This window comes from Struthio camelus, chromosome 22, assembly GCF_040807025.1.
Source record: "Struthio camelus isolate bStrCam1 chromosome 22, bStrCam1.hap1, whole genome shotgun sequence".
Taxonomy (NCBI): domain Eukaryota; kingdom Metazoa; phylum Chordata; class Aves; order Struthioniformes; family Struthionidae; genus Struthio; species Struthio camelus.
The window spans coordinates 4254487-4280547 of record NC_090963.1 but is presented as its reverse complement, the minus strand read 5'-3'; the positions used below and the strand labels follow the sequence as shown (position 1 = coordinate 4280547).

Below are 26061 nucleotides of genomic sequence, written 5' to 3'. Positions count from 1 at the left end.
CACGGGGCTGCACCCCAGGAGAAAAGCCGCCCGCGCTGCCAGGTGCCGGGAGGCGACAAGGGAGGAAAGGGGCCCTCGAGGGGAAGGGGAGCGGAGGCAGGAGGGTGCCCGGGGCACCCAGGCCGGTGGCCCAGCACGTCACCTGGCAGCGTGCAGCAGCAGGAAGAGGAGAGGCTCCCCGTGACACACGGCAACAAACCGCTCCACCGCAGCCGCGCTGAATTTGTAATGCCTCATTTAAATGGAGTCATTCTGGTTACCAAACAGAGCCGTTCCTAACAAATCGTCAGGGGAGTCACTTAAAAACTTCAGTGAAGTAAATTCCTCTGCTGAGTTTAACTGCTCTTTGATTAAAATGCTGCCTCGCAATCAAAGCTGAAATCAGTTATAAAACATTCATAGGCACATGCCTTCAGAAGGGCTTTTTTTCTTTTTTCGGTTCCATTTCCTTTTTAACAAATCCCTCGGTGATGGGGGCGGGGGGAGTTGGCAAAAGCGCAGAAAACGCGATTGCCTTCGGAAGCCATCTCCGTGCGGACGTGAGCCACGAGGGGCACAGGACCGATGCGAGAACCGCAGAAAACCACAGCCCCAGCAGGAGATCCCCCCGCAGGTGCTGCTCCTGCAGAGGCGTCCTCGGGAGAGGAGCAGGCTGGTGACAGGGCCTGAGGCTTGGCTCCTGTGTCCCGTGAGGCAGTGGGACCGAGAGGTAAGAGCTACCAAGGCGTTTCTGCTCTCGATTCCTGCTTAGGCATTGAATCTCCCATGGGAGACATTCTCCTGTGGGAGCCTAAGAAGAGTCTCAGATGACGACGTGCTTTGGATCATGGCCAGCGTCTCTAGATCACCTTGGGCTTCTGAAAACCTCTCCCTCAGATCTCAGATCAGCAGAGCACCTCACTCCTCGCTCTAAGACCTCTGGAGAGGGTAGGTAAAGGTCTTAGCTGCCTCCACAGTCATGCTCGGTGGCCACATGTGGGGCAGTGGGGATGGGCTGGTTTTAAGTGAATGCCTATGTGTGTGTTTAAAGTGTAAAACCAAGGGGTGGAGGCAGGACAGCTGTAACACATGCATAACCCGGTGTCAGCCGAGGGCTCGTCACCCATCCCCTTACCCAGCACGTCGGTGGTGTTGATCTGTAGTATCAGCCAGCTGTGGCCGTTCTCTTTGTATGAGCCAAAGATGGTGAATATGGTGCTTTTCTCCCCCGGCTCGGTAAGAAGGCCGTACACAAACACCGGCTTCTCTGAGAAAGTGAATGTTTTCCAGGTTTCCCCTTCGTTTGTGCTATACCTGGAGAAAGAGGATTGGGACAGTTACAAAGGCAAAGTCCTGGAGGAAGCCTGGGACTTGAGGCACAAGTCAAGGGAAGGGCTTGCTAGAGGCCACCGGCCGGACGCTGCCACAGAGGAAGCCCAGGTCCCGCTGCAGGGCTGCGCCATGCCAGGTGACTTACTTGAGCTGGTCGGTCTCGGTGCCTTGTGCAATTGCCACCAGGATGCCACCGTGATCGCCCCAAGTGTAGTAGTGGGGCCCAGAGAGCGCCTGAGAAAAGAAATAGTGGCAAAGGGAAAAACTCCAGAGCATGACGATAAGGAGTGCCAGAACATTACACACACCTCCAAGTCTAGCTGCAGAGACCCTGACTCACTCAAGCACGTTAGGAGGACCTTGACTTACAGCTTAGCTCACACTCATCAGAGCTATGCTGAATTAAGAGAAAAGCTTTGCTGGAAAGCACGCTCTGTCAGAAATGCTTCCTGACCCATGCTAACGTTTCAGGTCGCTTAGGCCGAGCCAAATATCTGGAGGCACTAGAGATTCAAGTGTTTATGGGCCAACATCTGTTGTCAAGAGCAGTCAGGCCAATTGCGCTAAATATATAGCTGTGTTTAAGAGCAGAGCTGCACCCTGGACTCTCCTCTTCATATGTTGTACGCTAGTGTAAGAACTAATTGAAAAAGTGCCGTTACATGAAACCAGATTCAATCTCTCCCCCTCCAAGTCTGCAGTTCTTGTCTACAAAGCTTTCTGAATGCTCATCAGGGACTTGCTGCCTTCCTAAGACTTCAGATAAGTTTTGTTTTTCAGTCTGTGAGGTTTCTTAAACGCTGAGAGATAAACAGGGCCATGGCATGCAAAAACCACTCCCTGGAGAGAGCTTGCACGTCCACCCCTAGTAAGAAAACTGTTGTATTTCACACTCACCTCCAGCTCTAGCTAGTGACCACCAACACAAAATCACCTCTGCTTTCCTATCTGGGGGGCTCAGTGCAGCTCAGGATGAAAACAGAAGCCACGAACGTGCTCGGCCCTGCTGGTAGTACACACTAAGGCACGTGGGGACGTTCTCGCAAAGGCCACTGCCTATATTGCTTTTTCTTGTTGCGTTTTGAGACGGTACCAGTGATGTGGGGGCCAATAAGCCTTCCAGCCTGCTTTCAGCAGCTGCTTGCCAAAAGCCAAGAGCAGAAAGCTGCATTACTATTCCACAGCTGAAAGATCACGGCGTTGGGTCGTTCCGCACCTCCGCTCAGCGGACAAAGAGGCCGAGTAACTCAGGAGCTGGGCATTGCTAACCGCAGGTTCGCTTTTCCTCAGCGTATTTTAACTGCATTTCTACAGCAAACTGTCTGTGAGCCGGGGAGGTTTGAGCGCGAAAGTCTCAGCTTTCTGGGTATCCTTCCCCTGGCTGTAGGCACTTCTATCTCAGCTCAACAGCCCCGGAGAGGGAGAGGCCGGGGCGCCCGCTCTCGCGGCGCCGGGCAGCCTCCGCACCACGTTGGGCTCCGGCAGCAGCCGGACCCGTGGCGCGTCCCCACCGCCGCTCCAGCTGCCCAGATGTTAACCCAGACCGCGCAGCACTTACTGGGAGGAAAAGCAGGCCGCTGAAATCACAGGATTAAATAGCTTACAGATGTCCAAATACCATATTACACTCGCATCAAAATGTACGGGCAGGCCACAGACACTGCCGCAGACCAGAACACCCACTTAGTAAACAGCATCCATAAACTGGGAGCAACATCCCATCTTTCTGGAAGATGCCAGAGGCTTTCCAGACACTCCTGCAGGCAGAAAGTCTGCGCCTGGGGGTGCCTGCCTTTGAGGAGGGAAATCCCAGAGAGAAAAATAGGTAACTGGCAGCCCTTACCTCTCTCCACCTTGCTCCAGCGCTGCTCGAGACGTACACGTTGGTTTTCCTTGCCATGTTCTTGCCAATGGAGCCTAAGAGAATGAGAAAATCATTCCTCACGAGGTATACAAAAAGATTACCTAAAATGAAGCCAGCCAAAAACTACTTTTCTCTGTGAGTAAAATGACAATGATCAAGGAGCTGATTTTTCATACTATAAACCAATTCCTCTCTACTTTAAAGACTATTATAACTTTTAAAAGCAGCTGGGGGAGAAACATATGGCTATAAACAAAATGTGCTCTCAGTTTGGCAAATGTTCCATAAATTGTTTTCTACAATAAAATAGTGAGACAGACATTAATTTCTCTACTTGTAGGAAACCCCTCACTTTGATGGCGGCAGAAAAGAGGAAGAGACGAAAACTGGGAAGGTTGCTAATGTCATCAAGGTGCAGTAAAACGTACATGCTGTAATCACTGTGCTGGGACTGCAGATGAAAAAGAGATGGCAAAACACGCACTGTAATCGGATTTTTTTTATAAACTCCCTATTTTTGCTACTTATACAGACTAGATGCTGCCACAGTCCTCAAGTCCTCCGAACAACAGGCCCTGCAGCCCCTCTGTGGCCCCGAGGAGGAGAGCAGTACCGGTGGCGATGATGAGTCCCGGCGCCGACTCTTTGGAGAGAATGGGCATCCTACGCAGCTGGAAGTTCAGCAGCTGGCTCAGCCGCTGGGCCAGGTGCAGAGAGCAGCCCTGAGAAGCCTGGAGAAGCAAACGCAGTGACGTTAACCCTTCATCCTGCATTTGCCCGGGCCCCTGTCCCACCTGCTCCGACACTTTAGGTGTCTGCTGTGAAAGACGGACAAGGAGCGAAATCCTTGTCGCTGTCTTAGCAGGGCTAAAGCTTCACCTGAGATGGCTTCAGGCTGATCTCTCATCTCCCCCGCTGTGATTGCCATTTCCACCTCTTTTAGAGGGAGCTTTTCTCGGGCAGTCCCTCTGCCCTTTCCCCAACGAGCCGGCTTTGCTCAGCGTTACCTCGCAGTCTATCTTTTCGCCGTAATGCGTGTACGCCGGCGGCTGCAGCAGCTCCCAGGTGCCCCCCTTGTCAAAGGTGATGACGGACCGCATGTTCTCCTCGCTGAACGAGCCGTTTATCAGGGTGGCGATGTAGACACCCCGCACGCCTTCGACCCGGTGGAAGTCTGCAAAAGGCTCGTTGGCGAAATACCTGCAAGGACACGCACCGGCGGTTCCATCAGCTCCAGGCCTCGACGGTTCCTGGAGTGGGGAAAGCCTGCGGATCGAGGGGATACTTTGATAAACACAGCCAACAGCTACTAGGGGAGATTTTGGCCAATATTCTTTTTTACCCCGCCAATTATCCCGAGCCCAGCTTTCAGACACTTCAAAGCCCCCCACATGTTGCTCCAGGTACAATGAGTAGAGATGATAACATGACTTCTACCATCAAGCCACACAGCCCGGAGGCCCTGTCGCGAGTCAGGGCATCCTAAGGTACCTGACTAAGGTGTCACTCCCCGCTCCTCCTGGGCTGTAGTAGAGTATGTTTTCTAAAGACAGGGAGAACTTCAGGCCTTCTGCTTCCGAGATGTAGAGGTTGGTACGGTTGTTATCGTGGCTGACACACACAAACACCTGGTCCTCGGAGGCATCAGCGATGTAATACTCCTTTGGGACGTAAACGACAGATGTGCAGGCTTTATATGCGTAGGTATACAAACAGGGCTTGTTTATTGGTTGAGTTAGCGTTTCCTCTTAGATAGCTAAAAGTAATTCCTCCTTCCACCTATTTTTAGTTTTTCCATTTGGCAAGCATACAGCTTCCCTCTGCTTTTTCCCTTGCATTTCTCTACCAGAGATCTCTACCTTCTGCCCTCCACAGCTCTCCTCAAAGCCCACATCCCTGGCGAAGCCCCTGCAAAGCAGCTCAGCGCTGCAGCGTCCTCCCCGCGCGGCCTGGCTTGCCCAGCCCTGTCGGTGCCAGCTCTTTCTCTGGCTGAATCCGGAGCAGGCCTGGGGCGTCTCGCAGCGGGAAGCAGACCCCCTGCTTGTCTGGCAAACGCTGAGCACATTGCTAGGGCTTTCCTCCGTCCCCGCCTGCCTGGGAAGCTGCAGCACGGCTGGTTCAGGGGCTTGCTGGAGGAGTATCACAGACCCTTTGCAAACCTTGGCTGTCCCACCGGGCATCCTCTGTCTGCGGAAAAGACAGATGTTTTTGGGCTGGCTCATGCTGGTGGAGCCAAGGTATGTTCAGTGACCTAGCGCCCCATGCCATGGGGAGGCTCTCATGTCTCCCAAAGCAGAGCCAAAGTGTAAAGCGCTGAGATCAACCCCTCTCGGAAAATCTAGGCTCTGCTCCCAGCTGCTGTCACTAGGCTGGGAAAAAGCCAGTGGTTGTCTCTTTGCAGAGAGACATGAACCCAAGTCAAGTACTAGCCCAGAGCAGTCCCTTGCTCCTTCAAGTACATGTTGTTGTGGCAGGAACATGATTCACATGAATAAAGTAACCTTTGCTTAAACCGTGAGGTCGTTTTTTCCCATTAGTTTTTCGCTCTGTTCCAAGGGGGCCGAACCCCTGAACCGCGTGCGGGGTAAAACGAGGGTCCTTCCAAGCATCTGGCAAAGCGCAGAACTGCCCTCCACAGCCGAGGGCGTGCTTGGCAAAGGGCCAGGCAAGGCGGTCGTCCTGGAAAACCCCGCTTACCTTAATTGGATGCTTGGTTACGAACTGGGCCACTCGCATCGGCTTGCGGTTGAAGGACACCCAGAGCTGCACGGAGGCCGGCTGCGAGCTGCCGGATAAATGCTGCGGGAGAGCAGAGGGAAACGTTAGCAATAGGTCTTATTCCCAAAACTGCACCAGTCTCCAATAACAGCCCAAAGGCAGACTGGGGCAAATCCACCAGCCGCACGGCAGGGGAGCAAGCAAACACGCGGCATCTGCCCTCTCCTGCCCAGCACCAAACCGCAGCACCAGAGCTCAGCCGGACCAGCGGGAACGGCGGCAGCAAAAAGCACCTAGGAGGGATCCAACTCCTCTCCGGGCGAGGGCACAGTGCAAAAGCCCTGCACGCTCTGTGACTATTAAGAGGCAGCACAGTCGCTCACTCCTGTGGACGTAAGCTGTGGCCAGCGCTGGGGAAGGGGAGAGAGGCCTATAGAAATGCCCGTTATCACGTAGTCCAGCTCATCCTGGCCACTACAGGAGACACCAGCATGGGTCAAGGTTTCTGTGTCTTTAAGGAGCTGATTGCCCTTATCATCATCTTGAAGGCTGGAAAGACTGGCTCCTGGCTGATTAGCATCAGGTAAAGGGGAGCTTTCCTCCCACCGTCCTTCCTGCCAGGTCAGGCCGAGATAAGACGGCTGGTTTTAATTCCTCCTTTTTCTGCGTAGCAGTCTCTGTGCTTTCCTTCACGTTTTTAATGATTTGAGGCAATTAAAAGGCACAAGTGTTTAAGAGGAGGGGGGAAAAAGAGTGGAGGGGGGGCAACATTTTTCACATGGGATGCCTACGGTAAGAACCTAAACCCAGATTTAGGCTCCAAAAATAAGTGGCCTGATTTTCCCAGGGTCTGTATTGCTAAGCAACTGGGACTCCCACAGAAAGGAACAGAAGTCGGGAGGCCCGTGCGGCGGAGACGCCTGCCCCGGGTTTCTGGGCTGGGCTGTCACCCAGCGCCGCTCCAGCTAGCGCCGAGGCTCAGCGCAAGGCGCTCCATCCCTGATACAGGGGTATCTGGCCATTTCGGCGCCAGGGTTTTTCAGACGCAAGACCCAGCCAGGCTAATTTCTTTCTAAGCCTCTCAGGTTGCCCACTGGCTTTGTACCTTTGCCTCGGCACGGGGTCAGTATGGACCACAGGTCCCCCCAGTTGACCATTAGAGTTGCAGGAGAAAGCTTGAAGGTGGACCCTGTGACCCTGAGCTCTCCAAAAGAGGAAACAACTCATGAATCCCCAAATCTAGTTCATGCTTTAAAAGGTAATAATTGTTCAGTCCTGTTTCACACTTCTAGGGCTCTGCCTCCTGAGTCTGGCTTCTGCATGGGGTGGTTTCTCTGCAGAGACAGATCCCACCCCCTGCATTTTTACCTCACACCAACAGTAAACCTAGATAAAATCTTCTCCAAACCACAGCGGGCTCCTGATCAGGCAAAAAGCCAGGCTGATGGGCTCTAAAAGTTGCAGACAATCTGCAAGAGATATCTTTGAGAAACTGAAAGTGCTCCTCAAACGCTTCCTCCGTTAGCTTCAGGCACAACCGTGGCCGTCCCCGTGGCCAGAGCAAACTGCCTACAAAACACTAAATGGTTTTGCACATTGCCTAAATGGCAATGGACTTCTTAAAAAAGACTTGACAGAAGCAGCAAGGGGAAAAAGCAACGCGTGCATCTTCTAAAGAGAAAAACATTCCTTAAATTGTAGGAGGAACCTCGCGGCCCTCCCCAGTGTAGTGTCTCTGACTGCCTATAAAGGGCTTCCCCTCGGTGAAAGCACAGCTAAAACACTTGATGTCCTCTTTCTTTCAGATTTGTCTGAAACTGGCCAACAGCTTCAAAAAGAATTGGGGGACTGGATTGCAGTGGGACAGAAAGACAGCCTTTATTCTCTTACGACCTCTTGGCTTAGAAAAGCAAACTAAAAATCCAGCTCTCTTACCAGACTGGAGTAAGTTAGGCTATTTGGGTCTGGTCCATTTTTGATTGTAATCCCTTTGGACAAGTGGTCTGCTAACCAAAGAGCTATCAAGGCAATCCCCCGTCCTTCCGCTGCCACCCCGCGCCCCTGTGGTCCTCTGCCTTGCCTTTCTTTGCTGGCATCTTTTGTTTTTTCCAGGGCTTCGGCATTTTGCAGCCTGACCTACTTCTGCCTAACTTCCTGAAACGAAGTGCATGAAAATGCTGCTGCTCCAAGCCCTGCTGGGGGAGCGGGATCTGTAGGGGTTGTTCTCCACGGCAGCATAGGGTCAAGCGATGAAGGCAGCTCCAGAGAGCCTGACTGACGCTTTTGTGGCAAACTGCACGTGAGGCCTGCAGGCCATGTGATACCACAGGCAGGAGTGTCATCCTTGGCAAAGGCTCTCCCCATGTTTTAGACACCGGTCCCAGTTCAAAGCAGAGCCGCTGCCCGCGCTGGCGATGACAGTTGCGTATTAACAGGCTGCTTTGACTTCCTTTATCTGTTAATCGAGTGAGAGCATCAGGCCCTCAATGCAGTGCAGCTAGATTCTTTCCACATGACTCTCTGGGCTGATAACAGAGCTGTGTTTGGCCTCCAGAGCTCAGACGAAACGCTTTTCTCCCAGCTCAGCCTGACAAAATACGGTTTATTCAAAAAGGGCCATGCCAGAGACACAGAGAGAAGCTCGAGAAGGTTGCTGAAGTGTCAGTCGCCATCCTCAGCAGTGATTTACTCCAATGATACTTACCACAGACTTTGTGGCAAACAAATATTTGTCCCTGAGCTGGAAGTCTTCAACGTCTTCCAGGATAATCTCTTTATTTTCTCGGGTTTGGAAGAAATCAGTGCTGCGAATGACAGTCGAAGCCCCAGAAGGTTCATGCCGCTCTATGTACACCGTATTTGGCTTATCGAAAGGCTCGACACCCCTGGGGAAAAAAACGCGCATGTTTTATTATCTGCACACTGTCCCAGCAATGCAGAAGGCAGCGGGTACCGAAAAGTAAAGCACTAACAAGAGGCGGGGTCAGTGTGCAAGGACCGGAGAGGAAGTCAGAGCACCCTTGGCGCTCGTCTGCAGAGCACAGCTTGGCTCCGAGTCAGAGCAAGCGGTGGGGAACGACAAGGTTCTGCATCGCCCACAGGACACTTGGAAAAGCCCTAGGGAAGAGGGACCACATCTGGTTTATGGGATGCGATGGAATATATGCGTGGGGGCGTGCGTACCTCACTGTTTTATCGGGATCTCGGTGTTCCTTGCATTAGCTAAAGTCAAGAGCGGTTGGTTTGGAGACCTTTCAAACTCTGGTTGTTTATTTATGTCCCTTCTTATGTGTCGTTTAAGAGATGAGCTGGAAATCTAGATGAAACAGCACATCTGAATGCTGCAAGGCTTGTGGTTAAACTACAGAGATGATGGGGATAAAGAACAGAAGGGGAACTGAGCGCTGTCCTTGCATGTTAGAGACAGCTGACTTGCCCAAAGGCAATTTCCACGGAGGCCAGGAAAGACGGTGAGCCTGGGACTAGCTGTTTTGCCAAGAAGGCCAAGGGACGAGTCCCTGCAGCACCTCACACCAGGGGCCCTACCACCACCACTCAAGTATGGGGAGACCCAGACACAGCCCCGAGCGAGGGTCGTCTAGCTCAGGGAGCTTTAGCAAGGCGGTGACGCAGCGCTACCTCAACGCGGCTTTTAACGATTAACCTCGAGGGGCTGTTGGCAGGCCACATTAGAGTCCAGATCCCACCTCTGTGGAAGTCTCAGCCCTGGTCTTAATGGGGGTTGCGGCGCAGAAGAGTAAAGCGCTCCCTCCAGACCTGCCCCTCAGATCTCCCTTACAGGATCGTTCAGCAGGCAGGCACCAGCACACATCAGAACAGCGCGGCGCTTTGAGGCAGAAAGCAAGAAGGAAACCACATCTACCTGGGAGAGCAGCGCAGCCCGGGGACCACCCGGCCGGCTCCCTGCCAGCGCCGCCGCGAGAGCCCTAACCCAGCCCCGCTTCCAAAACGTCCCAGCAGCGCTCAGCCCTCCCGGTAGGCGCTGACACCGGGGCCTCGGCCAACGCTGCGGAAAGCAAGCGCGTGCCCGACACCCTTCCCTCTGCAAACGAGTTAATACTGATCCAGCTTAGCGATGCTGAGCTCGTGAAAGCTGTCAAGGCCACAGCACAGCATTTGTCAGGCGAGAGAGCTCGGTGTATCGGTAGCTTTCTCTTGCCACACCGCTGTGCCAAATCCCCAGAAACGGTCTCTGTCGCCCTGCTGGGGACACAGTGAAGGAGAGGAGAGGGACAGCGCTGGGGCAGTTTGGTACCCCGCTCCTTGCTTCAGGCAAGGCAGCAAACGAGGCAAAGAGCAGAGAGTTGAAGGCTGCAAGGGAGGACACCCGGGGAGACGGCAGCTGGCAGTAACACGAAGGTGCAAAACATACCACGAGAAAGACTTCACATGCTCCTGAATCATTATCCACGTCCGGCCAAAATCATCCGATTTCCAGAGCTGCAATTAAAAAGATCAGAGAAACCAGTGGGACTTGCGTCCTGCAGCCAGGCAGGCCTCAGTTATTTGCAAAGCTTGTACAGCCCAAAAGACAGGCTCCTCTAAGGCAAAGCTCGGCAGCAGAGGCAGGCTGGCGGCGCGTGTACTGCAAAACCGCGCGCTACTTCCACGACGCCTCTTCCCACGGCAGCTGCCTGCAGCAACAGCACAGCAGCGCCCTTCCCAGCCGCAGGAGACCAGCACGAACGGGGGACGCTCGCCCTTCAGGCTCCTGCCAGAAGGATTTCCCCCCCGTCTGTCGAGCCACCCGGTTTTACACTAACTTGGAAACAGAAATCACTTTTTCTCATGTACTCGTGGAGCACAAGAGCACGGGTAAGGTCGGAGCCGGTTATAATGCCAAGCACAAAGGCACAGTGTTGTCGCAGGGCTGCAAACACGAGTAAGGCAAAGTTCACGAGGAGAGATAATAGCTTGTGTTGCGCCAACCAAAGTCGCAGGAAAAAGTACACAAGCCTGCAGGCACATCAGCCCTTCTCCAGGTCCCTTCTTCAGAGGACCTGCGTGCCCGCAAGCTGCCCTATTTGTCCCAAGCACCCTGTTGGCATCTGAGTTGCCATTTCTGCAGCTCATTTTTGCTGGCAGGCCCATGTGGCTGGCCAGACTCCGGCCACAACGTCCAATCTAACAGTCCGCTAAAAAAAGTAAAATACCGCTCCTGGCTCGCTCTGTCCCGGCCAGGAAGGCCCCACGCAGGCAGGCATAAAGCCTCCAAAGGTCATTCCTGCCACAGCTGGCCGTGCTCTGCTGCGAGCTACGACCGAACAGTCCGGGGGGATTGATACGGTCAGGACCAGCGCGCCTGAAGGACCAGCACTCATGACGGAAAAGGGAGAAGGGACTTCTAAAGCAGCGATCCTGCAGATATAATATTCCTGGCTGCACAAGAGGTCAGAAAACAGACTGCCCTATGCGAGCGAGAGGCCCTGGCCAGTTTGGGATAGGTCTGCACGCAGACCTGCAGAGAAACCCCCTACGGCAGTGGATGGCTAGCAAAGCACAAACCCACAGGACCTTCCAGGGCAAGCAGCGTGGCCCTTGGCACCCCGTGCAGGAGCAGGCAACACCTCCGGGGTAACGCGGCACCAGGAGAAAGCCAGCGCTTGAACACCACAGCCACCGCCGCCTTCCGGAAAGGGTACGGCTGGCAAAGCCCTCACAGGCAAAGGGCAGAGCATCACCCCACCGGCTCCGGACGGGAATGCCAGCCACAGCAGCAGGCGCCGGCGCAGCCCTGCCGTCCACTGAGCCGTGCTCACCTGCTTGTTGGGATGCGACCTGTCGAAGCCCAGAACCAGGTTGGGGCTCCGGCTGTGCAAGAGCAGGTCGGCCGCTCTGAAGGGAATGGAGAAGCCCTGAACAGTGTTGCAGAAGTCGGTGGTGATCCAGAGGTACGGGACGAAGGCGTCCACGAAGATATACTGGGAAGAGAGGGAATGACAGGACATCAGAGCAGAACTCAGTCTAGCAGGCGACTAAGGAAGACACGAGCCCTCGGGGAGCATCTGAGAGGGAAAACCACGGAGGGCAGGAATCTGCCACACGCCCCATTGCTTTGGCCCGGCTTTAGGGAGGGGGGTTTCCACAAAGGGCAGAGTGACAGCTTCGGCCGCTTCAGCTAGAGGATTTCCCACCTCTCCTTAGGAAGGGCTAAGCGAGGAGAGAGGTGTCCTTTGTGTAGCTAAAGCTTAAAGAAATATTTTTCTCTGTAGCCCTGGACTGACACTAGTGAATGAGCATGCAGCTCGCTCCTCATGTAGCTATATCAGTGCAAGGATGCTACAGGTGCCATTATAATACCTTTGTACTTATTCCTTTCACACCGAAGACCGGCTTTATCATTACAAGCCTGGTCGCTGCGGTGTAATTGCATTTGCTCCAAGAGCACGGCTGCAGCAGCACGGCTGCTGCCGACGAGCCTCCTCGGGCCCGTTCTCCTCTCACCCTCCTGTTGTCCGCCGGGCTGTGGTAGAACTGCGCGATGGCCACCTCGCTCGTGTTCCCGCTGCCGAAGCCGAACCTCTCCGAAATCTTTTTAAAACTCTTCCCGTAGTCATAGGACACGTAAACCTGCAAAGGAGCAGTTGCAGCATGAGGAGCACAAAGGGCTGGTTTCTGTGCATGCTGGAGACGGTTAAAAAAAGGGAGCTACTCCATAAAAGGAAAAGATCAGGAGATGCTACAACACACAAGGCTCCTACATCGTCCACCGACTGCAGAGCAGAAGACCAAGTGATAAAAGCCTAAGGCAATACTGGGCGAAGGCAGGGACAAGCCACTGTTACGCAGTCTCTACCCAGTTAGGAGAAGAGGAAATCAGCGGCTCTCTTCCTGTCCCCGGGCAGAACCAAAGCAAACACGGAAACGCATGCAAACAGCACATATATGCAAACATTTGTCCTATACCTCAGGTGCCAGGGAAGGACCCAGCGAGCTTCGCCCCAGGAGGCTTTGGGCGCAGTCTTGCCCACGGCAGCGGTACTAGCATTTGTGCTAGTGACTGCACAGGGCTGCAGGTTTGTCCGGGAGCCGAAGCACCGCAAAGCACTTGCTGGCTGCCTGGGATGGACTTTGCACCTATCTTGTGCAGGCAGCATCCCCGGCAAGGGTACGACACGTCTCAGCTGCAGGCAGCAGTTCACAGACTGCGTTTCCTATTTTTTTAGGGGAACCTGTTGCACCTGACCCAAGCCTGAAACGGCAGGAGGTATCCCCGTGCTGCCCCTGTGCGACGGTCCGCGTGAACGCTTTGCAAAGGGTCTCAGCTGGCTTCCTTCTGGGCAGGTGTCCACCCGCCAGCAACCCCAGCGCCCGGCGCTCTCGGCCGGCTCTCCCCGGCAGCCGCCCTCCAGCCGCCCGGGATTTATCGGGCTGCGAGAACAAACTGGCAGCTTATTATCCAGATGCAGGTCAGGGCACACTGGCAGGGGCCAGTCTGGGGAGGCTTCGCTGTTACTGTCACACTGCTAAAGAGGGCAACTGTCTCTCGAGCTGTCAGTCTGCCACCTCTCGTGAGCATCACATTTCTGTGTATTCAAGGGAGCTGTTTTCAGCAAGCAAGCAAAGAGGCACTACAGCTGGATTTGCAGGAGATTCTCCAAAAGAGAGGAGCATGAGCGCAGATCACTATTATTACACCCAAATTTGGGACCCGCTCCTGCCTCCTGGCTGCCGCTTTTGTGTGGCACGGAGCCGAGAGCAACGCCAGCAGCAAGCTCGGCAGCTGGTCCAGCCCGTCCGTCCCCCTGCCCCAAGGCAGGGTCAGCTCCAGCCACGTCACCGGTGGCAGATGTCCGTCAGTCCCCGGCGACGGGGATCCTGCCGGCTGCCTCGGCAGCCCCGCGTGCCTCCTGCTCCCTCCCGAGCTCTGCTATCGCAGGAAATAATGGGCCGTCATAAAGCAGATTTACAGGCAACACTGAGCAGCGATCTCTGGCGCTCGATTTGTCTGCCGCAGAGCGGTAATTGCCTGAGTCAGCCTTTCCAGGGCTCGAGTCTCTGGGGCAAGAGAGAGAATTATTATTATTTTTTTCTACCTCTGAATCCTAACTCACGGGCCTTTCTTCTGCCTTTCAAACATACAGCAGCCAGGCAAGCGCTATCTCCAAAGGGCCGAGGAGCCACCAGCATCTCACTTAGCCCAGAGGCCTTTCGGACCCGCCGTGCATACTCACGTCGCTGTTTTTGGGACCCAGCAAGGAGAGGCTGTCTCTAGCCAAGGCCACAATCACGTTGCTCTTCTCTCCCGCCCAGTGAACGACCATCTGATTGTGGGAGTCGTTGAGGCTGACCTGCAACACGGGCGAGAGGGACACGGAGCCGTGAGCCCAAGCCGCCGGGCCCCCGGCGCGTGCCAGTCTTCCTGGAAAACGGGCAGAGCTGGCGGAAGCTCTGGGAAACTGGAAGCAGAAGTTGAACAGTCAAGGAGAAAAAAAGCACGTGGACATTTGGCGCCCGGGCTTTGCACACCTCGGAGGAGGGCTGGCCAGGTGGAGGGACGTGCGCTCGGGCACATTAAAAGGAGCAGCAGGGAAAGGCGGCTGCCCTCGCCCCGTGCCCCGACCTCACCGCTGGCGGCCGGCTGGCATCGCCCACGGTGCCGCCGTGCCAGGGCTGCCGCCGTCCATTTCAGCTACCAAGCGGTTAAAGCTAAGAGAAGTCTTCCGTGGGGGCGAGCGCTGGCGCACCACCCTGCACAAAGGAGCATCTCCTGCGAAGGTGCTGGGGAAGTGCATGTGTCTGAAGCGGGTAGTTTCCCTCTCATTCTTCCTCGGAGCAATAAGGCTTGGGAGCGGGTGAGAACCAAAACTAAAACCGAGGAACAAGAAGTGATTTCCAATCCAGCCCGAATAAGAGAAGGGCCAAAGAAAAAGAGAATCACCTTCTCTACAGCTCTTTCTTTTGTACCGAGAATGACATTCCGGTTTCCAAGCCATATTTAATCAGGCGCCATAGCATTATTCCCCCCATGCACGCGCTGTATCTGGCAGCGCGTGAACGAAGCAGGTCGTGCAGGGCTGGTTTCTATGGGAAAGCTATCGCGGAGAAGCTGCGGTGGGAGCGGAGGGTGTAGGAGCTGCTCGGCACAAACCCCGCGGCTGCAGCCGCTGCTGTCAGCGAGCAGGCGCTGCCCGAAAAGCTAGCTCACCCCGGGCACCAGCGCGGCCGAAACCCCCGCTGATGCTGCGCTCAGCAAGGACCACCGCCCGGGACCTGCTTTAGCTCCTTCTCCCCCGACCGGCAAATGAAAAGCGTGGAAAAACGAGGTCTTTATTCTGGGGAAGGGTGGTGGGGGGGGAGAGCAAACCAGAGGTCTTCAAATCCCACTTATGTAATAGGTTCATGCAAGGAGGGGGGGAAAAAAAACCTCAGCAGCAGCAGGAAGCAGCACGAGGGTGGCACGGCACGCTCCCGGCGTCCCCAGCCGCCTCCCCGCCTGCCGGGCAGGTGACCCCGGCATCGGGCCGCGCTGCAGCGCCCGGCCACGCCGCGCTGCAGAGATTTAGGTCAGGCGGCAGCAGCAGCGGCAAAGCAGGCAGGCAGCAGCCTCGCGCGCCTGGCGGGTACAAGCCGCGGCGCTTGAGGGTGCAGGGAGAAAGGGGCTGCGAAGTGGGAACCGGTGATGCACAGCCACTGAGCCCCCCGCGTGGGGGGGGTGTGAAATCCCCAACAGCCTCACGCTTCACGTCCGCCCCCGCCAAAAGCGGAATGACCATGCCTACATCTCATAGTTATTCTGCGTGCAACGTGCTCCACATATGGATTCCTGACCCTGCCGGGGATGAGGTCGCTTGTTTTATGCAAAGAGCTAGGTTTTATTAATTTCTAAGGAGTTTTGTTTTCGTTTTGGAGGGCAGAGGGGGAGTCAGTTGTTGCGCGCTCGAGAGACAGAAGCGAGCAGCCCTGCCGAGCTTCTCTTGGCAAGGAAAGACCTTCAGCAGGAAGATTTTTCCTGGTTCCCGTAAGGAAAGCCTAAGTCTAGATGTGCCTGCCATTCTCTGAACGCGTCTTCCTCCGGTCCCCTCAGCCAAGAACAGCTTGTCACCAACACCACTGCATTTTCAGTAGCACGCTGCATTTTTTTCTGCAAGAAACGTGACGCCAGGGCAATAACAAAGGCATAAAACCCAGGGGAAGCCTACCCTTGCCTTACTTTAAACTCAACAAGCCTCTAAAGCCTTTTTCCAGGGCCTAAAGGACATATTTAGTCAAAGCAAGAGGCCTGCCCTTGGGAAACAGAGTCTATTAAGCCCAGCTGGGTGCAAAGACCAGCTGGAAGGGGGCAACCTGATTAGCCCCGAGGAAACCAGCTGGGCTCGTTAGTCTCTAGGAGCCAGGTGACTCTAATCTGGCCCAATTGGGGCTGACCCTCTATATAAAGGCCAGATGGGGCAGGGGAAAGGTTTGGTTTCTTGGTTGGAGGGGGGAAGACTAGTGCAAGGTGTTGAGGGGTTGTGCTCAGCAGAAGAGCTTTGGAAGAGCTCCAGGCTACTGGACTGAGCCTTTTTTTAAACGGAGTTGGAGAGGTGTCACCAGAAGGAAGCCTTACTTTGTAAGTCTTGGGGTTAGGAGTCCCATGCATCCCTTTTAGCCAGTGTCAGGCATCCCTGCAGAGGAAGACTGTGATCTGCTGCTAATGGTCTTGTTATGGCCTTCCTGAAGTTTTGCAGGGACCTGGCTGGCTCTAGGTTACCAAGCAAGGTGCTATGTCTTTGCTCTCCAGGTAGCTGTGCTGGCTTGTGCCCCAGGTTAACCGAGTCTGATGTCCTGCTGACCAGGATGCTTGCTGTGAAATAGATTTTAGAGATAGCTTTGAATTAGGGCAGTTGTTATCCCTGACACGAGTAACCCTGCTCTGCTTGCAGGGATGATGCTTGCCTGGCAAGGCCCCATGTGTTGCCAAGTGCTGCATCTTGCTTAATTGGAGAGACCTTCCCTGCAAACAGGTTTAACCTATGAGCAGGCAATGGCTGTTGCTTAATGGAAACAGTTTTTAGCACAAATTCCCCCTAATGGGCTGTGTTTTGGTCTCTGCCAAGTGATTAAGTGTATATGAAATATGCATGAAATTCTAATTTGTCCTCCTAATATGTGAGGTGCCAGATGAAGTTCAGGAGGGGAGAACTGGAGCCAAGTGGAGGCTGCTTGTATCTGCAGTTACTATAGTTAATGCTGCTAGCTTGGCTCAAGGTTTCTCTTCTCTTTACAGTGACTTCCCTTAAACAGAGCAGCCACTGAAATGGGATGAGAAGATGGTGACTGGAGCTGGCATCACATTGGAGGGTGCTCCAAAGCAGGTACTTGCTCTTGGAGGGTTTCAAGGGACATAGCAAGGGTGTGAATGCTCCCTTTCTAACAAGGGAGCGGTGGGAAGGACAATATTTTTAGGACTGCTGAGGCAAGGCAAAGGGCTGGGACAGTTGTACTGCCTTGTGAGGTCTACTGAGGTGATGGCTCTGCATAGAGACAATTAGGCAGTGTGTACTGCAGAGCTTCTGGACAGCATGGGGGAGATGTGCTGTGCTCTGGCGTTCCTCTGTGCTGCTGAGCAAAGCTGAGCGCTTGCAAAACCTGCGTGCAAGCACCCCTTCCTGGCAAGTACCTCCTAGCTGCTTGCACCAGGGGTTGAGAAGTTACAGCAGGGCTTTTGCCTCGGCCCAGGTGGCACACTCCCATGGGCTGGAGTCTCTGGCTTGGCAGTGTGTGACGAACAACAATGTTAGTTAAAACTGTGGGTTCCAAAAAAGCACCGGCTGGCCTGGAGATGACTGGCTCCAATGCGTGCATCTCATTTTAGCTACTGGTGCTGGCTGCTGGTGGGCTAGTTGGGAATATTTCAGACCTTTCTGTCATCAGAGGGCTGTAAGTCCCTGCTTTTCAGTCACCAGTGAGGCTGAGCTGCTCTGTGTAGGAAGCTTAACTTCCCCAAGCAGAAATCGCACCCTTCAGCTGTGATGAAATGCAAATAAAAATATTATGCACTTGCTGACTTGTAATAATGCCTAACACCCAAATGTAATAACAAGTATTAGGACACCATTAGGGCTATTCTTGGTACTGAGTGGGCTTAGGAGTGAACTGTGTGTCTCTATGGGCTTATTCTGTCATGAATTAGCACTTCAGCTATGTGACTTGGGCTGCAGGATGGGCCCAGGCACCCGCTATTAACAAAGAAGTGATGGGGTGAGAACACTTAGTGGCTGCAGCTCAACACTTTGCAAAACTTGAGCTCCGCAAAAAAAGACTCCTAGGCATGGCTCATTTTTCCTGTCTTGGTTTTATATAACTGAAAATGGGATGCTTCAAAACACATGTAGTTCCTAGATATTTTCTGAGTAATCCAGTGGCTACTACCTTAGCTTGACAAGTGAGTGTGCTGGGGTATAACAGGCCTATGAGGCTTTGAATGGCTGCTGAAACTTTGTGTTGCTTATGGCTTGGATCTTGGCTCGAAGAGGAAATGGGCTTAGCGGTGCTGCTTTTCTGGGCTTTGTGCAGGTGCTTTGTGGGCTCCCATCTAGCTGAACTTCTCACCTGAGATGAGGGAGGCAGGGCTGTGGCATGGGGCTGTGGTTAGTGGGAGGGCAGGAGCTGCAGGTGAAAGCTGATGGTGTCTGGAAGGGATCAGACCCTCCAGCTCACAGCTGGTGGAGCAGGGTCCCTCTGCCAGTGCTGGAAGATATGAGGGCTAGCACAAATGTGCCTATGTTCCCTAAGCTAAAATGCTCAGTCACTTGAGGTGGTGAAAGTAGGGTGGAAAAGGCTCTAAGGAGAACCTGGCAGAAAAGAAATTGGCTCAATGTTCTGTACCTGTTAGCCTGGGGAAACAGGCTGGAATGGGCTGGAGGCGGTTACTGTGTTGCTGTAAGCTGATGCAAAAAGTGAAGCCACAGCTTTGTTAGCACAGGGCTGGCACAAAGGTCCTCTAAGGTGAGGTCCCCTTGACAGTCTCCTCTTTCTGTCCTTCGAACCTGCTGTATGCTGTAGCACACAAATGCTTCCCTTTCCCTGCTCCCTGCCTCCCCCAGCAAGGGTTATGCAATAGCCTGGCATCATGGATGAGTCAAGAAGCAATGACTGTGATGGGTGGATATTGCATTCAAGGCACGCTGCATTCCTCGTGCCCTCCCACTATAGCTTCATTACTGTACCTTCTGCTCTGCTCCTAAGCATCTGTTTCCATCCCTGCCATGATATTTTAAAATACAGTCTGTGCCTGCCATAGCACTGCTTGTGGCTTGGACTGCAAATGCCAGGGCCTGAAATCATTGATATGAAACATGGGTGACTCATTTCAGAGAGTGCCAGGCCCCATGTTAATTTTGTTAATATTGAAATAATCTGGTAGCAGAGTTGTTTTCTATCTGCTACCACCAACAGAGCTCTCCTTGTGCTGTTTCTAGAACAGAAAAGGGTATTGGGGGGGCATACTGGAGTAGAGTTGGGAGCCTAGTTTACCCAAGGGATGAGCAATTCCCTCCACGTGAGGCTCCCAGTGAACTTGCCTTTTTCTTAGCTAATACTGGAGGAGATCAAGGCTGTTCTGGGCAGTTTGGGCTAAGCACTGGTAAAACCACTCCCTCACAACAGAGGCATGGATGAAGGCTGCAGAATATGCCCCGAGTGCTCCCGCTGAAGTACATGGTGAGCTAGTCATAACAGCTACAGAAAGCTGAAGCAATGCCCTCAGGATACGACACCACGTGCCCAGTTCAACAGCAGAAGCTGCCAGGTACCTGCCCAGTGGTAAACACTGAGCTGGGCTATTCTGCAGTGAAAGGGCAATAAAATCACCAATACCTCTCCCTCCTGCATCAGTGCCAAGGGCAGCAACCATGTGGCTCAATGCTGTTTCCAAAGAGTCCCCAGGAAACCTCCCTCCCCTGCCAAGCTCTGGTGTAAAACAAGCAGGGAAGGTTCCTGGGACGGCCAAGAAATGGGCAGGAGTGCCTGTGCCCTGGGCAGGTGTGTGAGGCCCTGGCAGTGATGGGGAAGGGTATCTCCCAGGGGAACGAAGTAAGGAGGACGCGGGGCTGGGGGCCTGTGCCTCACCCTGCTGCTGGCAGGTGCTTTGGCAACCCGGTGTGCAAGCCAGGAGGGTAAACTCTAAGCTGGGAAGGTCTCTGGGCTGGCAAACTAGGTCAGAATTAAGTATGGTTCGTTTCCAATGTAGTGTGATCGATTTCCCTGTTCACGTAGCTGGATGGTGTTTATCCTGCTAAGCATGACTCTGTATCCCCCCAGACAAGAGGGGCTCTTTGCTGCTTCACGGGTTGGGAAGGAAGGAGAGCTAAGACTGGCTTTCTGTCTGAGATGTGCTCATGACCTCAAAAAGAAAAAGCTTGCTCGCACCTCTCCGGGACTGCTTGGACTTTGTGCGCTCGGGCAGCCCCTCAGCAGGGCCAGGAGCAAGGGGCTCCTGCAGCCCCAGTGAAACTCCGCAGCGGGGCGCCTGCAAAATCCCCCAGCTGGGGATGTTGCTCTAGCTAGGGGAGAAGGCTCGTCTCCAGGGACGTGTTTTACTTTCCTTGTGATCTGTAAGTGCACTGTGCAGCCAAGACAGAGAGAGATGTTAGTCTGCTGCATAAAGTCAGTTGGTGGTTTTATTTTAATGGGAGCTGAATTTCTCCCCTGCTGTCTTGAAAAACTGAGTGTCTTTAAGCCCACTGAGACTCATTGTAGGGGTGGTGTTGGTTTTAATCTACTGCAGGCTGCAGCAGCACTGAGTGCTCCAAGTGTTAGCAGCTGAGGAGGTGGTCCCAGGTCTCCACAAGTGTGGATGGGCAGAGGGATGTCATGGTCATGGCAGGTGGGGTGATAAAAGGTCATTTTGCCCTTATGCAATGAAATAGTAGATGGCCTTGAAATACTGAAAACCTGGTCCTTTCCCTCAAAGGCAGGATCAGTTATCACCAGGAAACAGCCAGTTTGGGAATGCAGTAGTATATCCCTGCGGGAGGGAAAGGGATGAGCTGATGTTAAGCCAGGCAGTAATGCCAGTAGAGAGGGACCGGGAGGCACAAAGCCGAGGGCTGTGTGAAGGAACGTTTCACATGCTGAATGATACAGGGCCTCACAGCGATAACAAAAGAGCATAAGCTTGTGGCAGCAGGAGCAGCCAGGGGCTGGGTAAGATGTCCTGGGTCCCAGGGTGGCTTGAAGCAAGGGTTTCCTGTGAGTTGTGCGATTTGGGGGGAGGCTTCAGATAAGCACTTTCCAAAGAAGGTGCTTCTAATGAGGGGAAGGGATGCCTATGGATCACAGTTTGGTCTTTCTTTTTGTATTAGCAGCACAGCAGTGTAAAAGCTGTCCCTAACTGTTAGCCTTTCTTTTGCCTCTCAGGACAGGGAGATGGACGCTATCCTCCTACACTGGTGCTTCTCTTCATTTCCCGCCCTGGCTGTGGCACGACACTCATGAGACACTGAACTTCAGCGTGACGAAGGGCACTCTGACCCAGCACACAGGTACGCACCTACAGCAGCTACTTCTCTGCTCCCTTTTTCTTGCATGAAACCAAGTCTTTGCAGGCTATGCAGTTCGTGGCTGGTTTCTCCAAGAGGAGATGGGCTTTTCATGGGATGGCTGGGATGTGCCCTTTAAATGTATACTTCTGGAGCCTAGCACTTGCATCCAGGGATGTTTAGCCAAAGGAGGAAGCTGTTAAGATTATCTACTGCCTTGGTGCTGTTGGGGTGTGGGCTGGCAGGGGAAGTTGTGTGCGGTGCTGTGCCTTGGCTGCTTGCAGGGGTTCTGGCACCGCTCACCCACGAGGTGTCCCCAGCTGCTGTCTTGCCCTGGGGATGCTTCTTGTAGACCGCAGTGTCCTAGAAGTGACCTGCATCGCGCTGGTGCCTCATTCACAATGATCCCTCTATTGCGATGTTTGCCAAAACGTCCTGTGGAGGTGAAGGCTGTGCAAGGGAACAAAACCTACTCTGTCTGGAAGCTGACAGCCTCTGAGCTGAGGGCTTGGTCTCTCTGTTGTTGTGGCCTTGGAGTAAGAAAAACTGGAGAGAAGGGGCACAGAGGCACAAGGGTTTTGGCTACTGGACTTACTGATCATTGAGGCTCCCAAAAAGCTTTGCTGTAGCTGTAAGCGCAGCCAGAGCAAGTTTCTCTGGGGAAGGAGATGAGTTGTGATGGTCCAGCTCAGAAATCTGAGGAATGAATTGTGCTTGTGGCTTTGGCTCCTAGGGTGAGAAGGGTCTAAAAGCCTGTTATTTAGTGCTAGGTAAGCTGTCTTGGGCTCCTGAGGAGCTGCAACTGGTGTTGACTGTCGTCTTCACCTTGTTCCTGGCTGTTGTGATGTCTGTCTTGTTCTAGTCCCCTGCAGCAGTGACAGGCGGCACCATCTTCTTGCTGCAGTTTCCTTCATCTCCTTGCTGCCTGGTGCAGTTCAGCGCCTGCAAAGGGCAGGAGCCAGCTCGCGGCATATGGCCGAGCGGCCTGCCAAACACGGGAGCAGCAAGGTGGCCCAGATAAGGGACTGCACCAGTCGGTGTCCCTGCAGGGCTCTTACGTGCTCCATCCAAAAGCCTCCTTTCGCTGGTGTCCCTCTTCTCAGGGCTGCGTTTCCGATGGCACAGTTTTCTGCCAGTGTTAGAGGACTTGGGAGGGGTGGGGATTCCTTGGTGCTTTCGGCAAGACACGAGACCCTCGGGCACTGCGTTGCGCAGCTCACTGTCTTCCTCTGTGCTTGCAATTCTGTGCAGGTGGATTTGTAATGGAGGCTAGGACACACTCTCTCTTCCTTTTTTCAAGGGGACCACGATTGAAAAAACTAAGGCTTGGGAGAGGGGTAGGGAGTGCTGCTGTGCCTGAAACCACTCAAACGCTGTGTTCAGCTGATAAATTCTTCCCAGCGATATCTGGTACCTGGGCCTTAAGATTCTTGCATCCTGCCTCAAAGCTGCGGAAGGGCAAGGTTTTGTATTCAAGTCTGAAACTGCATGTCTTGCTGCTTGCAGCAAGAGTGACTCAATTCTCCAGGCAAATCCCTTTTGAAAGCTTAAGGCAACAAGAAAAGACCAAACAGAGGGAAACTTTGATGTTTAACTCCCACTGCTTCCTATTTGTCCTGCTCTGGATAGCTCTGGGATTACTGCAGCCTCTTAGATTTGCTGCTACATGTCAAGGCTATAGAGGCTGCTACTGCCAAAGCAGCTTTCCACCTGACCTGCTCAGGTGGGTTATGTGAAAGCCACAGGGAGGCTGAAGGGGAAAATGCTATAAACATCTCAAAGATGAGACAAATGTCCTGTTATTCTTAAAATAGTGCTGCTGTGTTCTCTTAAAAATCAGTAAAACACTGGGAGAAGGGGAGGCTAAGCAGATTTTCCAAGGGGGTAGGAACTACTTTGCCTGGCCTATAAAACTAGGGAGCACGAGTGAGGGCTTTTGGAGCAGCGCAAATACTGCTCTCGCACCTCTAGCTGCTCTAGACCTAGCCCTGCTGCATCTTGGCTGGCTTCTTTACTTCCTAGGAATAGCGAAAAGAAGAAATTGTGGGGCCCTTGGAAGGGGAAGTGCTAGCCAAGAAGGCAAATGCAGGTGTCTTAAGGCACACAGCCTAACCCCAAGCATGCTGCCTCCTCCTGGGGGCTGGTCCCGCTCCCTCACTGTGGCCTTTCAGGCCCACCATGGGACACAGGCAGCATAAGAAAGGTGGGTCAAAGGGAGCATGTTAGCATAGTCCTCCGTATGAACGATCCATGAAAAAGCTGTTCCAGCCTGTGAGCCTCCTGTAGCAGCACCCTGGGAGCCCTAGTGTAATACCTCTTATGACACCCCTAAAAGTGATGGTTATCAGGGAAAAGGTGGGGAGGGAGTGGTGGCAAAAACAGCTTGTTGCTGAAGCCTGAGCAGGGGGTACTTTCAGGAATTAATTTCCATGTGTTTGAGATGAGCGACTCGTCTCCCCCTCTTTCCAAGGAGCAATGGAAGACGGGTCAGAAATGCAGCTTAGAGTGGAACCCTTCAAATGGAGAAGGGTACGGTGCCTGGCAAAAGCAATTTCTTCTGCTAGGAGAAGTCACCTCCCTCTGCTTAGTTTGAGCACTGAAACATTTAACATGAGCATGTCTAGCTGAAGAGATGATGCCAACTATTTGCCCACTGCCAACCACAGGGACCTGCTTTTCAGTTTTGCAAGCTAGCGGAGGGAAGGACCTGGCCTGTCTCTAGTGTGTACCCCTGGCTGCCACTGCAGCTCATCTCCCTGGAAATGAACCTGCAAATAAAAGATGCAAGTCGATAGGACAACTAGTTTGAGACGGCTTAGAGACGAACAGGAGGGGATGGGGAAATGGTGACATGTAAACAGCAAGCACGAGCACCTCATGTCTGCTATTTTCCAAAACGAGCAGCTTGCAAGCGATGTTAGTACTTCTACCTAGGACTGCTCTGCCGGCAGCCTGCATCCTCGCGCCTGCCCCCCCCCCCCCCCGGGCTTTGCGGTACGGGCAGTAAAGGGGGGGGGGGGAATAGCGGCAATCCCGAAAGGGGCTCGGCCGAAACTCCAGCAGGAGCGGAAGTTACTCGCAGAGCAGCAAGTGTCCAAAACCCCCTCCTGCGGGGGGGGGGGGGGGGGGGCGCTGAGCGGTGCTGCTCGCCGGGGGCGGTGGGTCGGTCGGTCCATCCCAGCGGGGGATGAGGGGCCGGCGGAGCGCGCTGCGGCAGCGCACCGCTCCGCGCTGGTTTTTGGGGGGGGGGGGGGGGAGTGATGGGGGCGCCCCGCTCCCGCTGCGCTCACCTGTCCGTACACCTGGATGGGCTCCGGCGGGGCGGCGCGGCGGCTCCGCGGCGGCGGCGGCAACAGCAGCGCGGAGCCGCCGCCGGCCGCCGCCGCCAGCAGCAGCAGCAGCAAGAGCCGGGGCGGCGCGGCCCGGTGCCCCCCGCCGCTGCTCGGCGTCGCCATGTTCGGGCCGAGCCGAGCCGAGCCGTGCCGTGCCGAGCGGAGGGGAGCGGAGCGCCGCGCCGCCGCCCGGAGAGAATGTGCAATGGGCAGCGGCGCCGCTGCGCGCCTCCCCGCGCCGCTGCGCGCCTCCCCGCCCCCGGGCCGCCGCCGGCTGCGCCCCCGCCGAGCCTCCCCTGCTGCGCGGGGCTGGGGGGGGGGATGCGCCAGGCTGCCCCCGGCGCAGCCAGGCTCCGCTCGTCGCGCATCCCCCCCCCCCCCACCCATGGGTGTAGAAGCGCCCCGAGGGCGGTGGGGAGCCCCCTCTGCTTGGAGGCCAGGCAGCGTTGGGGCGATGATGGGAGAGGCTCCGTTGGGAGCCCGGGCGCCAAGGCGGCGGCGGGCCGCGCGGGGTGGTGGCGATCTGGCTGCAGCGGGCAGGGGAGGAAGGTGGTGGCAACTGCCGGCCGCGAGGCAAATCCAGCCCCTGGATCGCTGGTGAAGCGCGGCTTGTACCGGTGATCTACTGCCCTTGCGCTCTTCCCACCAATTAATTTCCAGATGTTCCGGTAGGAGGAAGAGCTGTGCCTGGGCCTGCAGATGCCCGGGAAGCACGTGCGCTGCGCCGAGGCAGGGAGGCGCGGGCCCTGCCGCGCCGCGTGGCCCGCGGGCTCTGGGCCCGTTTCCGCGTCAGGCGCTGCAGAGGCTGCCAGGCGTGGAGGCAGCCGCGTGTTCTCTGCAAGCATTAACCTTCCCTGTCCGTACAACGGGAGCAACGTGCTGTCAGAGCCGGCTTGGCCACGGTCATGCTACTTTCTGATGCACCGGCGCTGTTGATCCAATGTCACATGCCTGGGGAAGCTATTGCAGTATGTTTTGCTCTGCCCGTGTGAGTAGGGATAGACAGGAGAGGTTGCAAGTTTGGCAGGGTAGCTGCTCTGCATGCTTCAAGCCCACTTTTTACTGCAGGGAGGGTAGTCTGCAGTGTGAGATCTTTTTGGCGTATGGTTTTGAATCTTTTCCAACCTCTTGGAAGCGTTCTGTTGCTCTAGACTTCCTTGAGCTCATGCTACCAGCGTGTGTGTAGGGTGTACCTGGGCCCTCTTCTTTCTCCGAGCTCGTTTCTGTACTGTTTCTCTTGTGTTTCTGCCTGTTACTCATCCAAAGCAATACCCGAGAAGCCCGTATCGTTTTTAAATCTCTACCAGACTTGCACATTTGTTTGACTGGGGTGGTGACATGTTTCTCAGTT

General features: G+C 54.5%; 1 protein-coding gene and 1 long non-coding RNA gene across 3 annotated transcripts in view; one reads left to right on the top strand and one right to left on the bottom strand.

The window, feature by feature from the left end:
• Positions 1-24862, bottom strand: part of SORL1 (sortilin related receptor 1) — a 55100-nt gene extending 30238 nt beyond the window's left edge. For both annotated transcript variants that reach the window (XM_068916523.1, XM_068916526.1), the window contains exons 1-13: positions 24669-24862; positions 14089-14205; positions 12359-12484; positions 11674-11835; positions 10287-10354; positions 8598-8778; positions 5873-5974; positions 4667-4836; positions 4183-4375; positions 3789-3906; positions 3155-3228; positions 1457-1545; positions 1115-1293 (exon numbers count right to left, since the gene is read on the bottom strand). In XM_068916523.1, the coding sequence (XP_068772624.1) occupies positions 1115-1293; positions 1457-1545; positions 3155-3228; positions 3789-3906; positions 4183-4375; positions 4667-4836; positions 5873-5974; positions 8598-8778; positions 10287-10354; positions 11674-11835; positions 12359-12484; positions 14089-14205; positions 24669-24833 (1744 nt within the window). In that variant the 5' untranslated portion in view covers positions 24834-24862. The remainder of the gene's footprint in view (positions 1-1114; positions 1294-1456; positions 1546-3154; positions 3229-3788; positions 3907-4182; positions 4376-4666; positions 4837-5872; positions 5975-8597; positions 8779-10286; positions 10355-11673; positions 11836-12358; positions 12485-14088; positions 14206-24668) is intronic.
• LOC138061884 (uncharacterized) lies at positions 145-3782 on the top strand. The gene is made up of 3 exons (XR_011135872.1): positions 145-613; positions 752-927; positions 3516-3782. It is a non-coding gene; the product is annotated as an uncharacterized lncRNA (long non-coding RNA).
• Positions 24863-26061: the final 1199 nt, after the last annotated feature.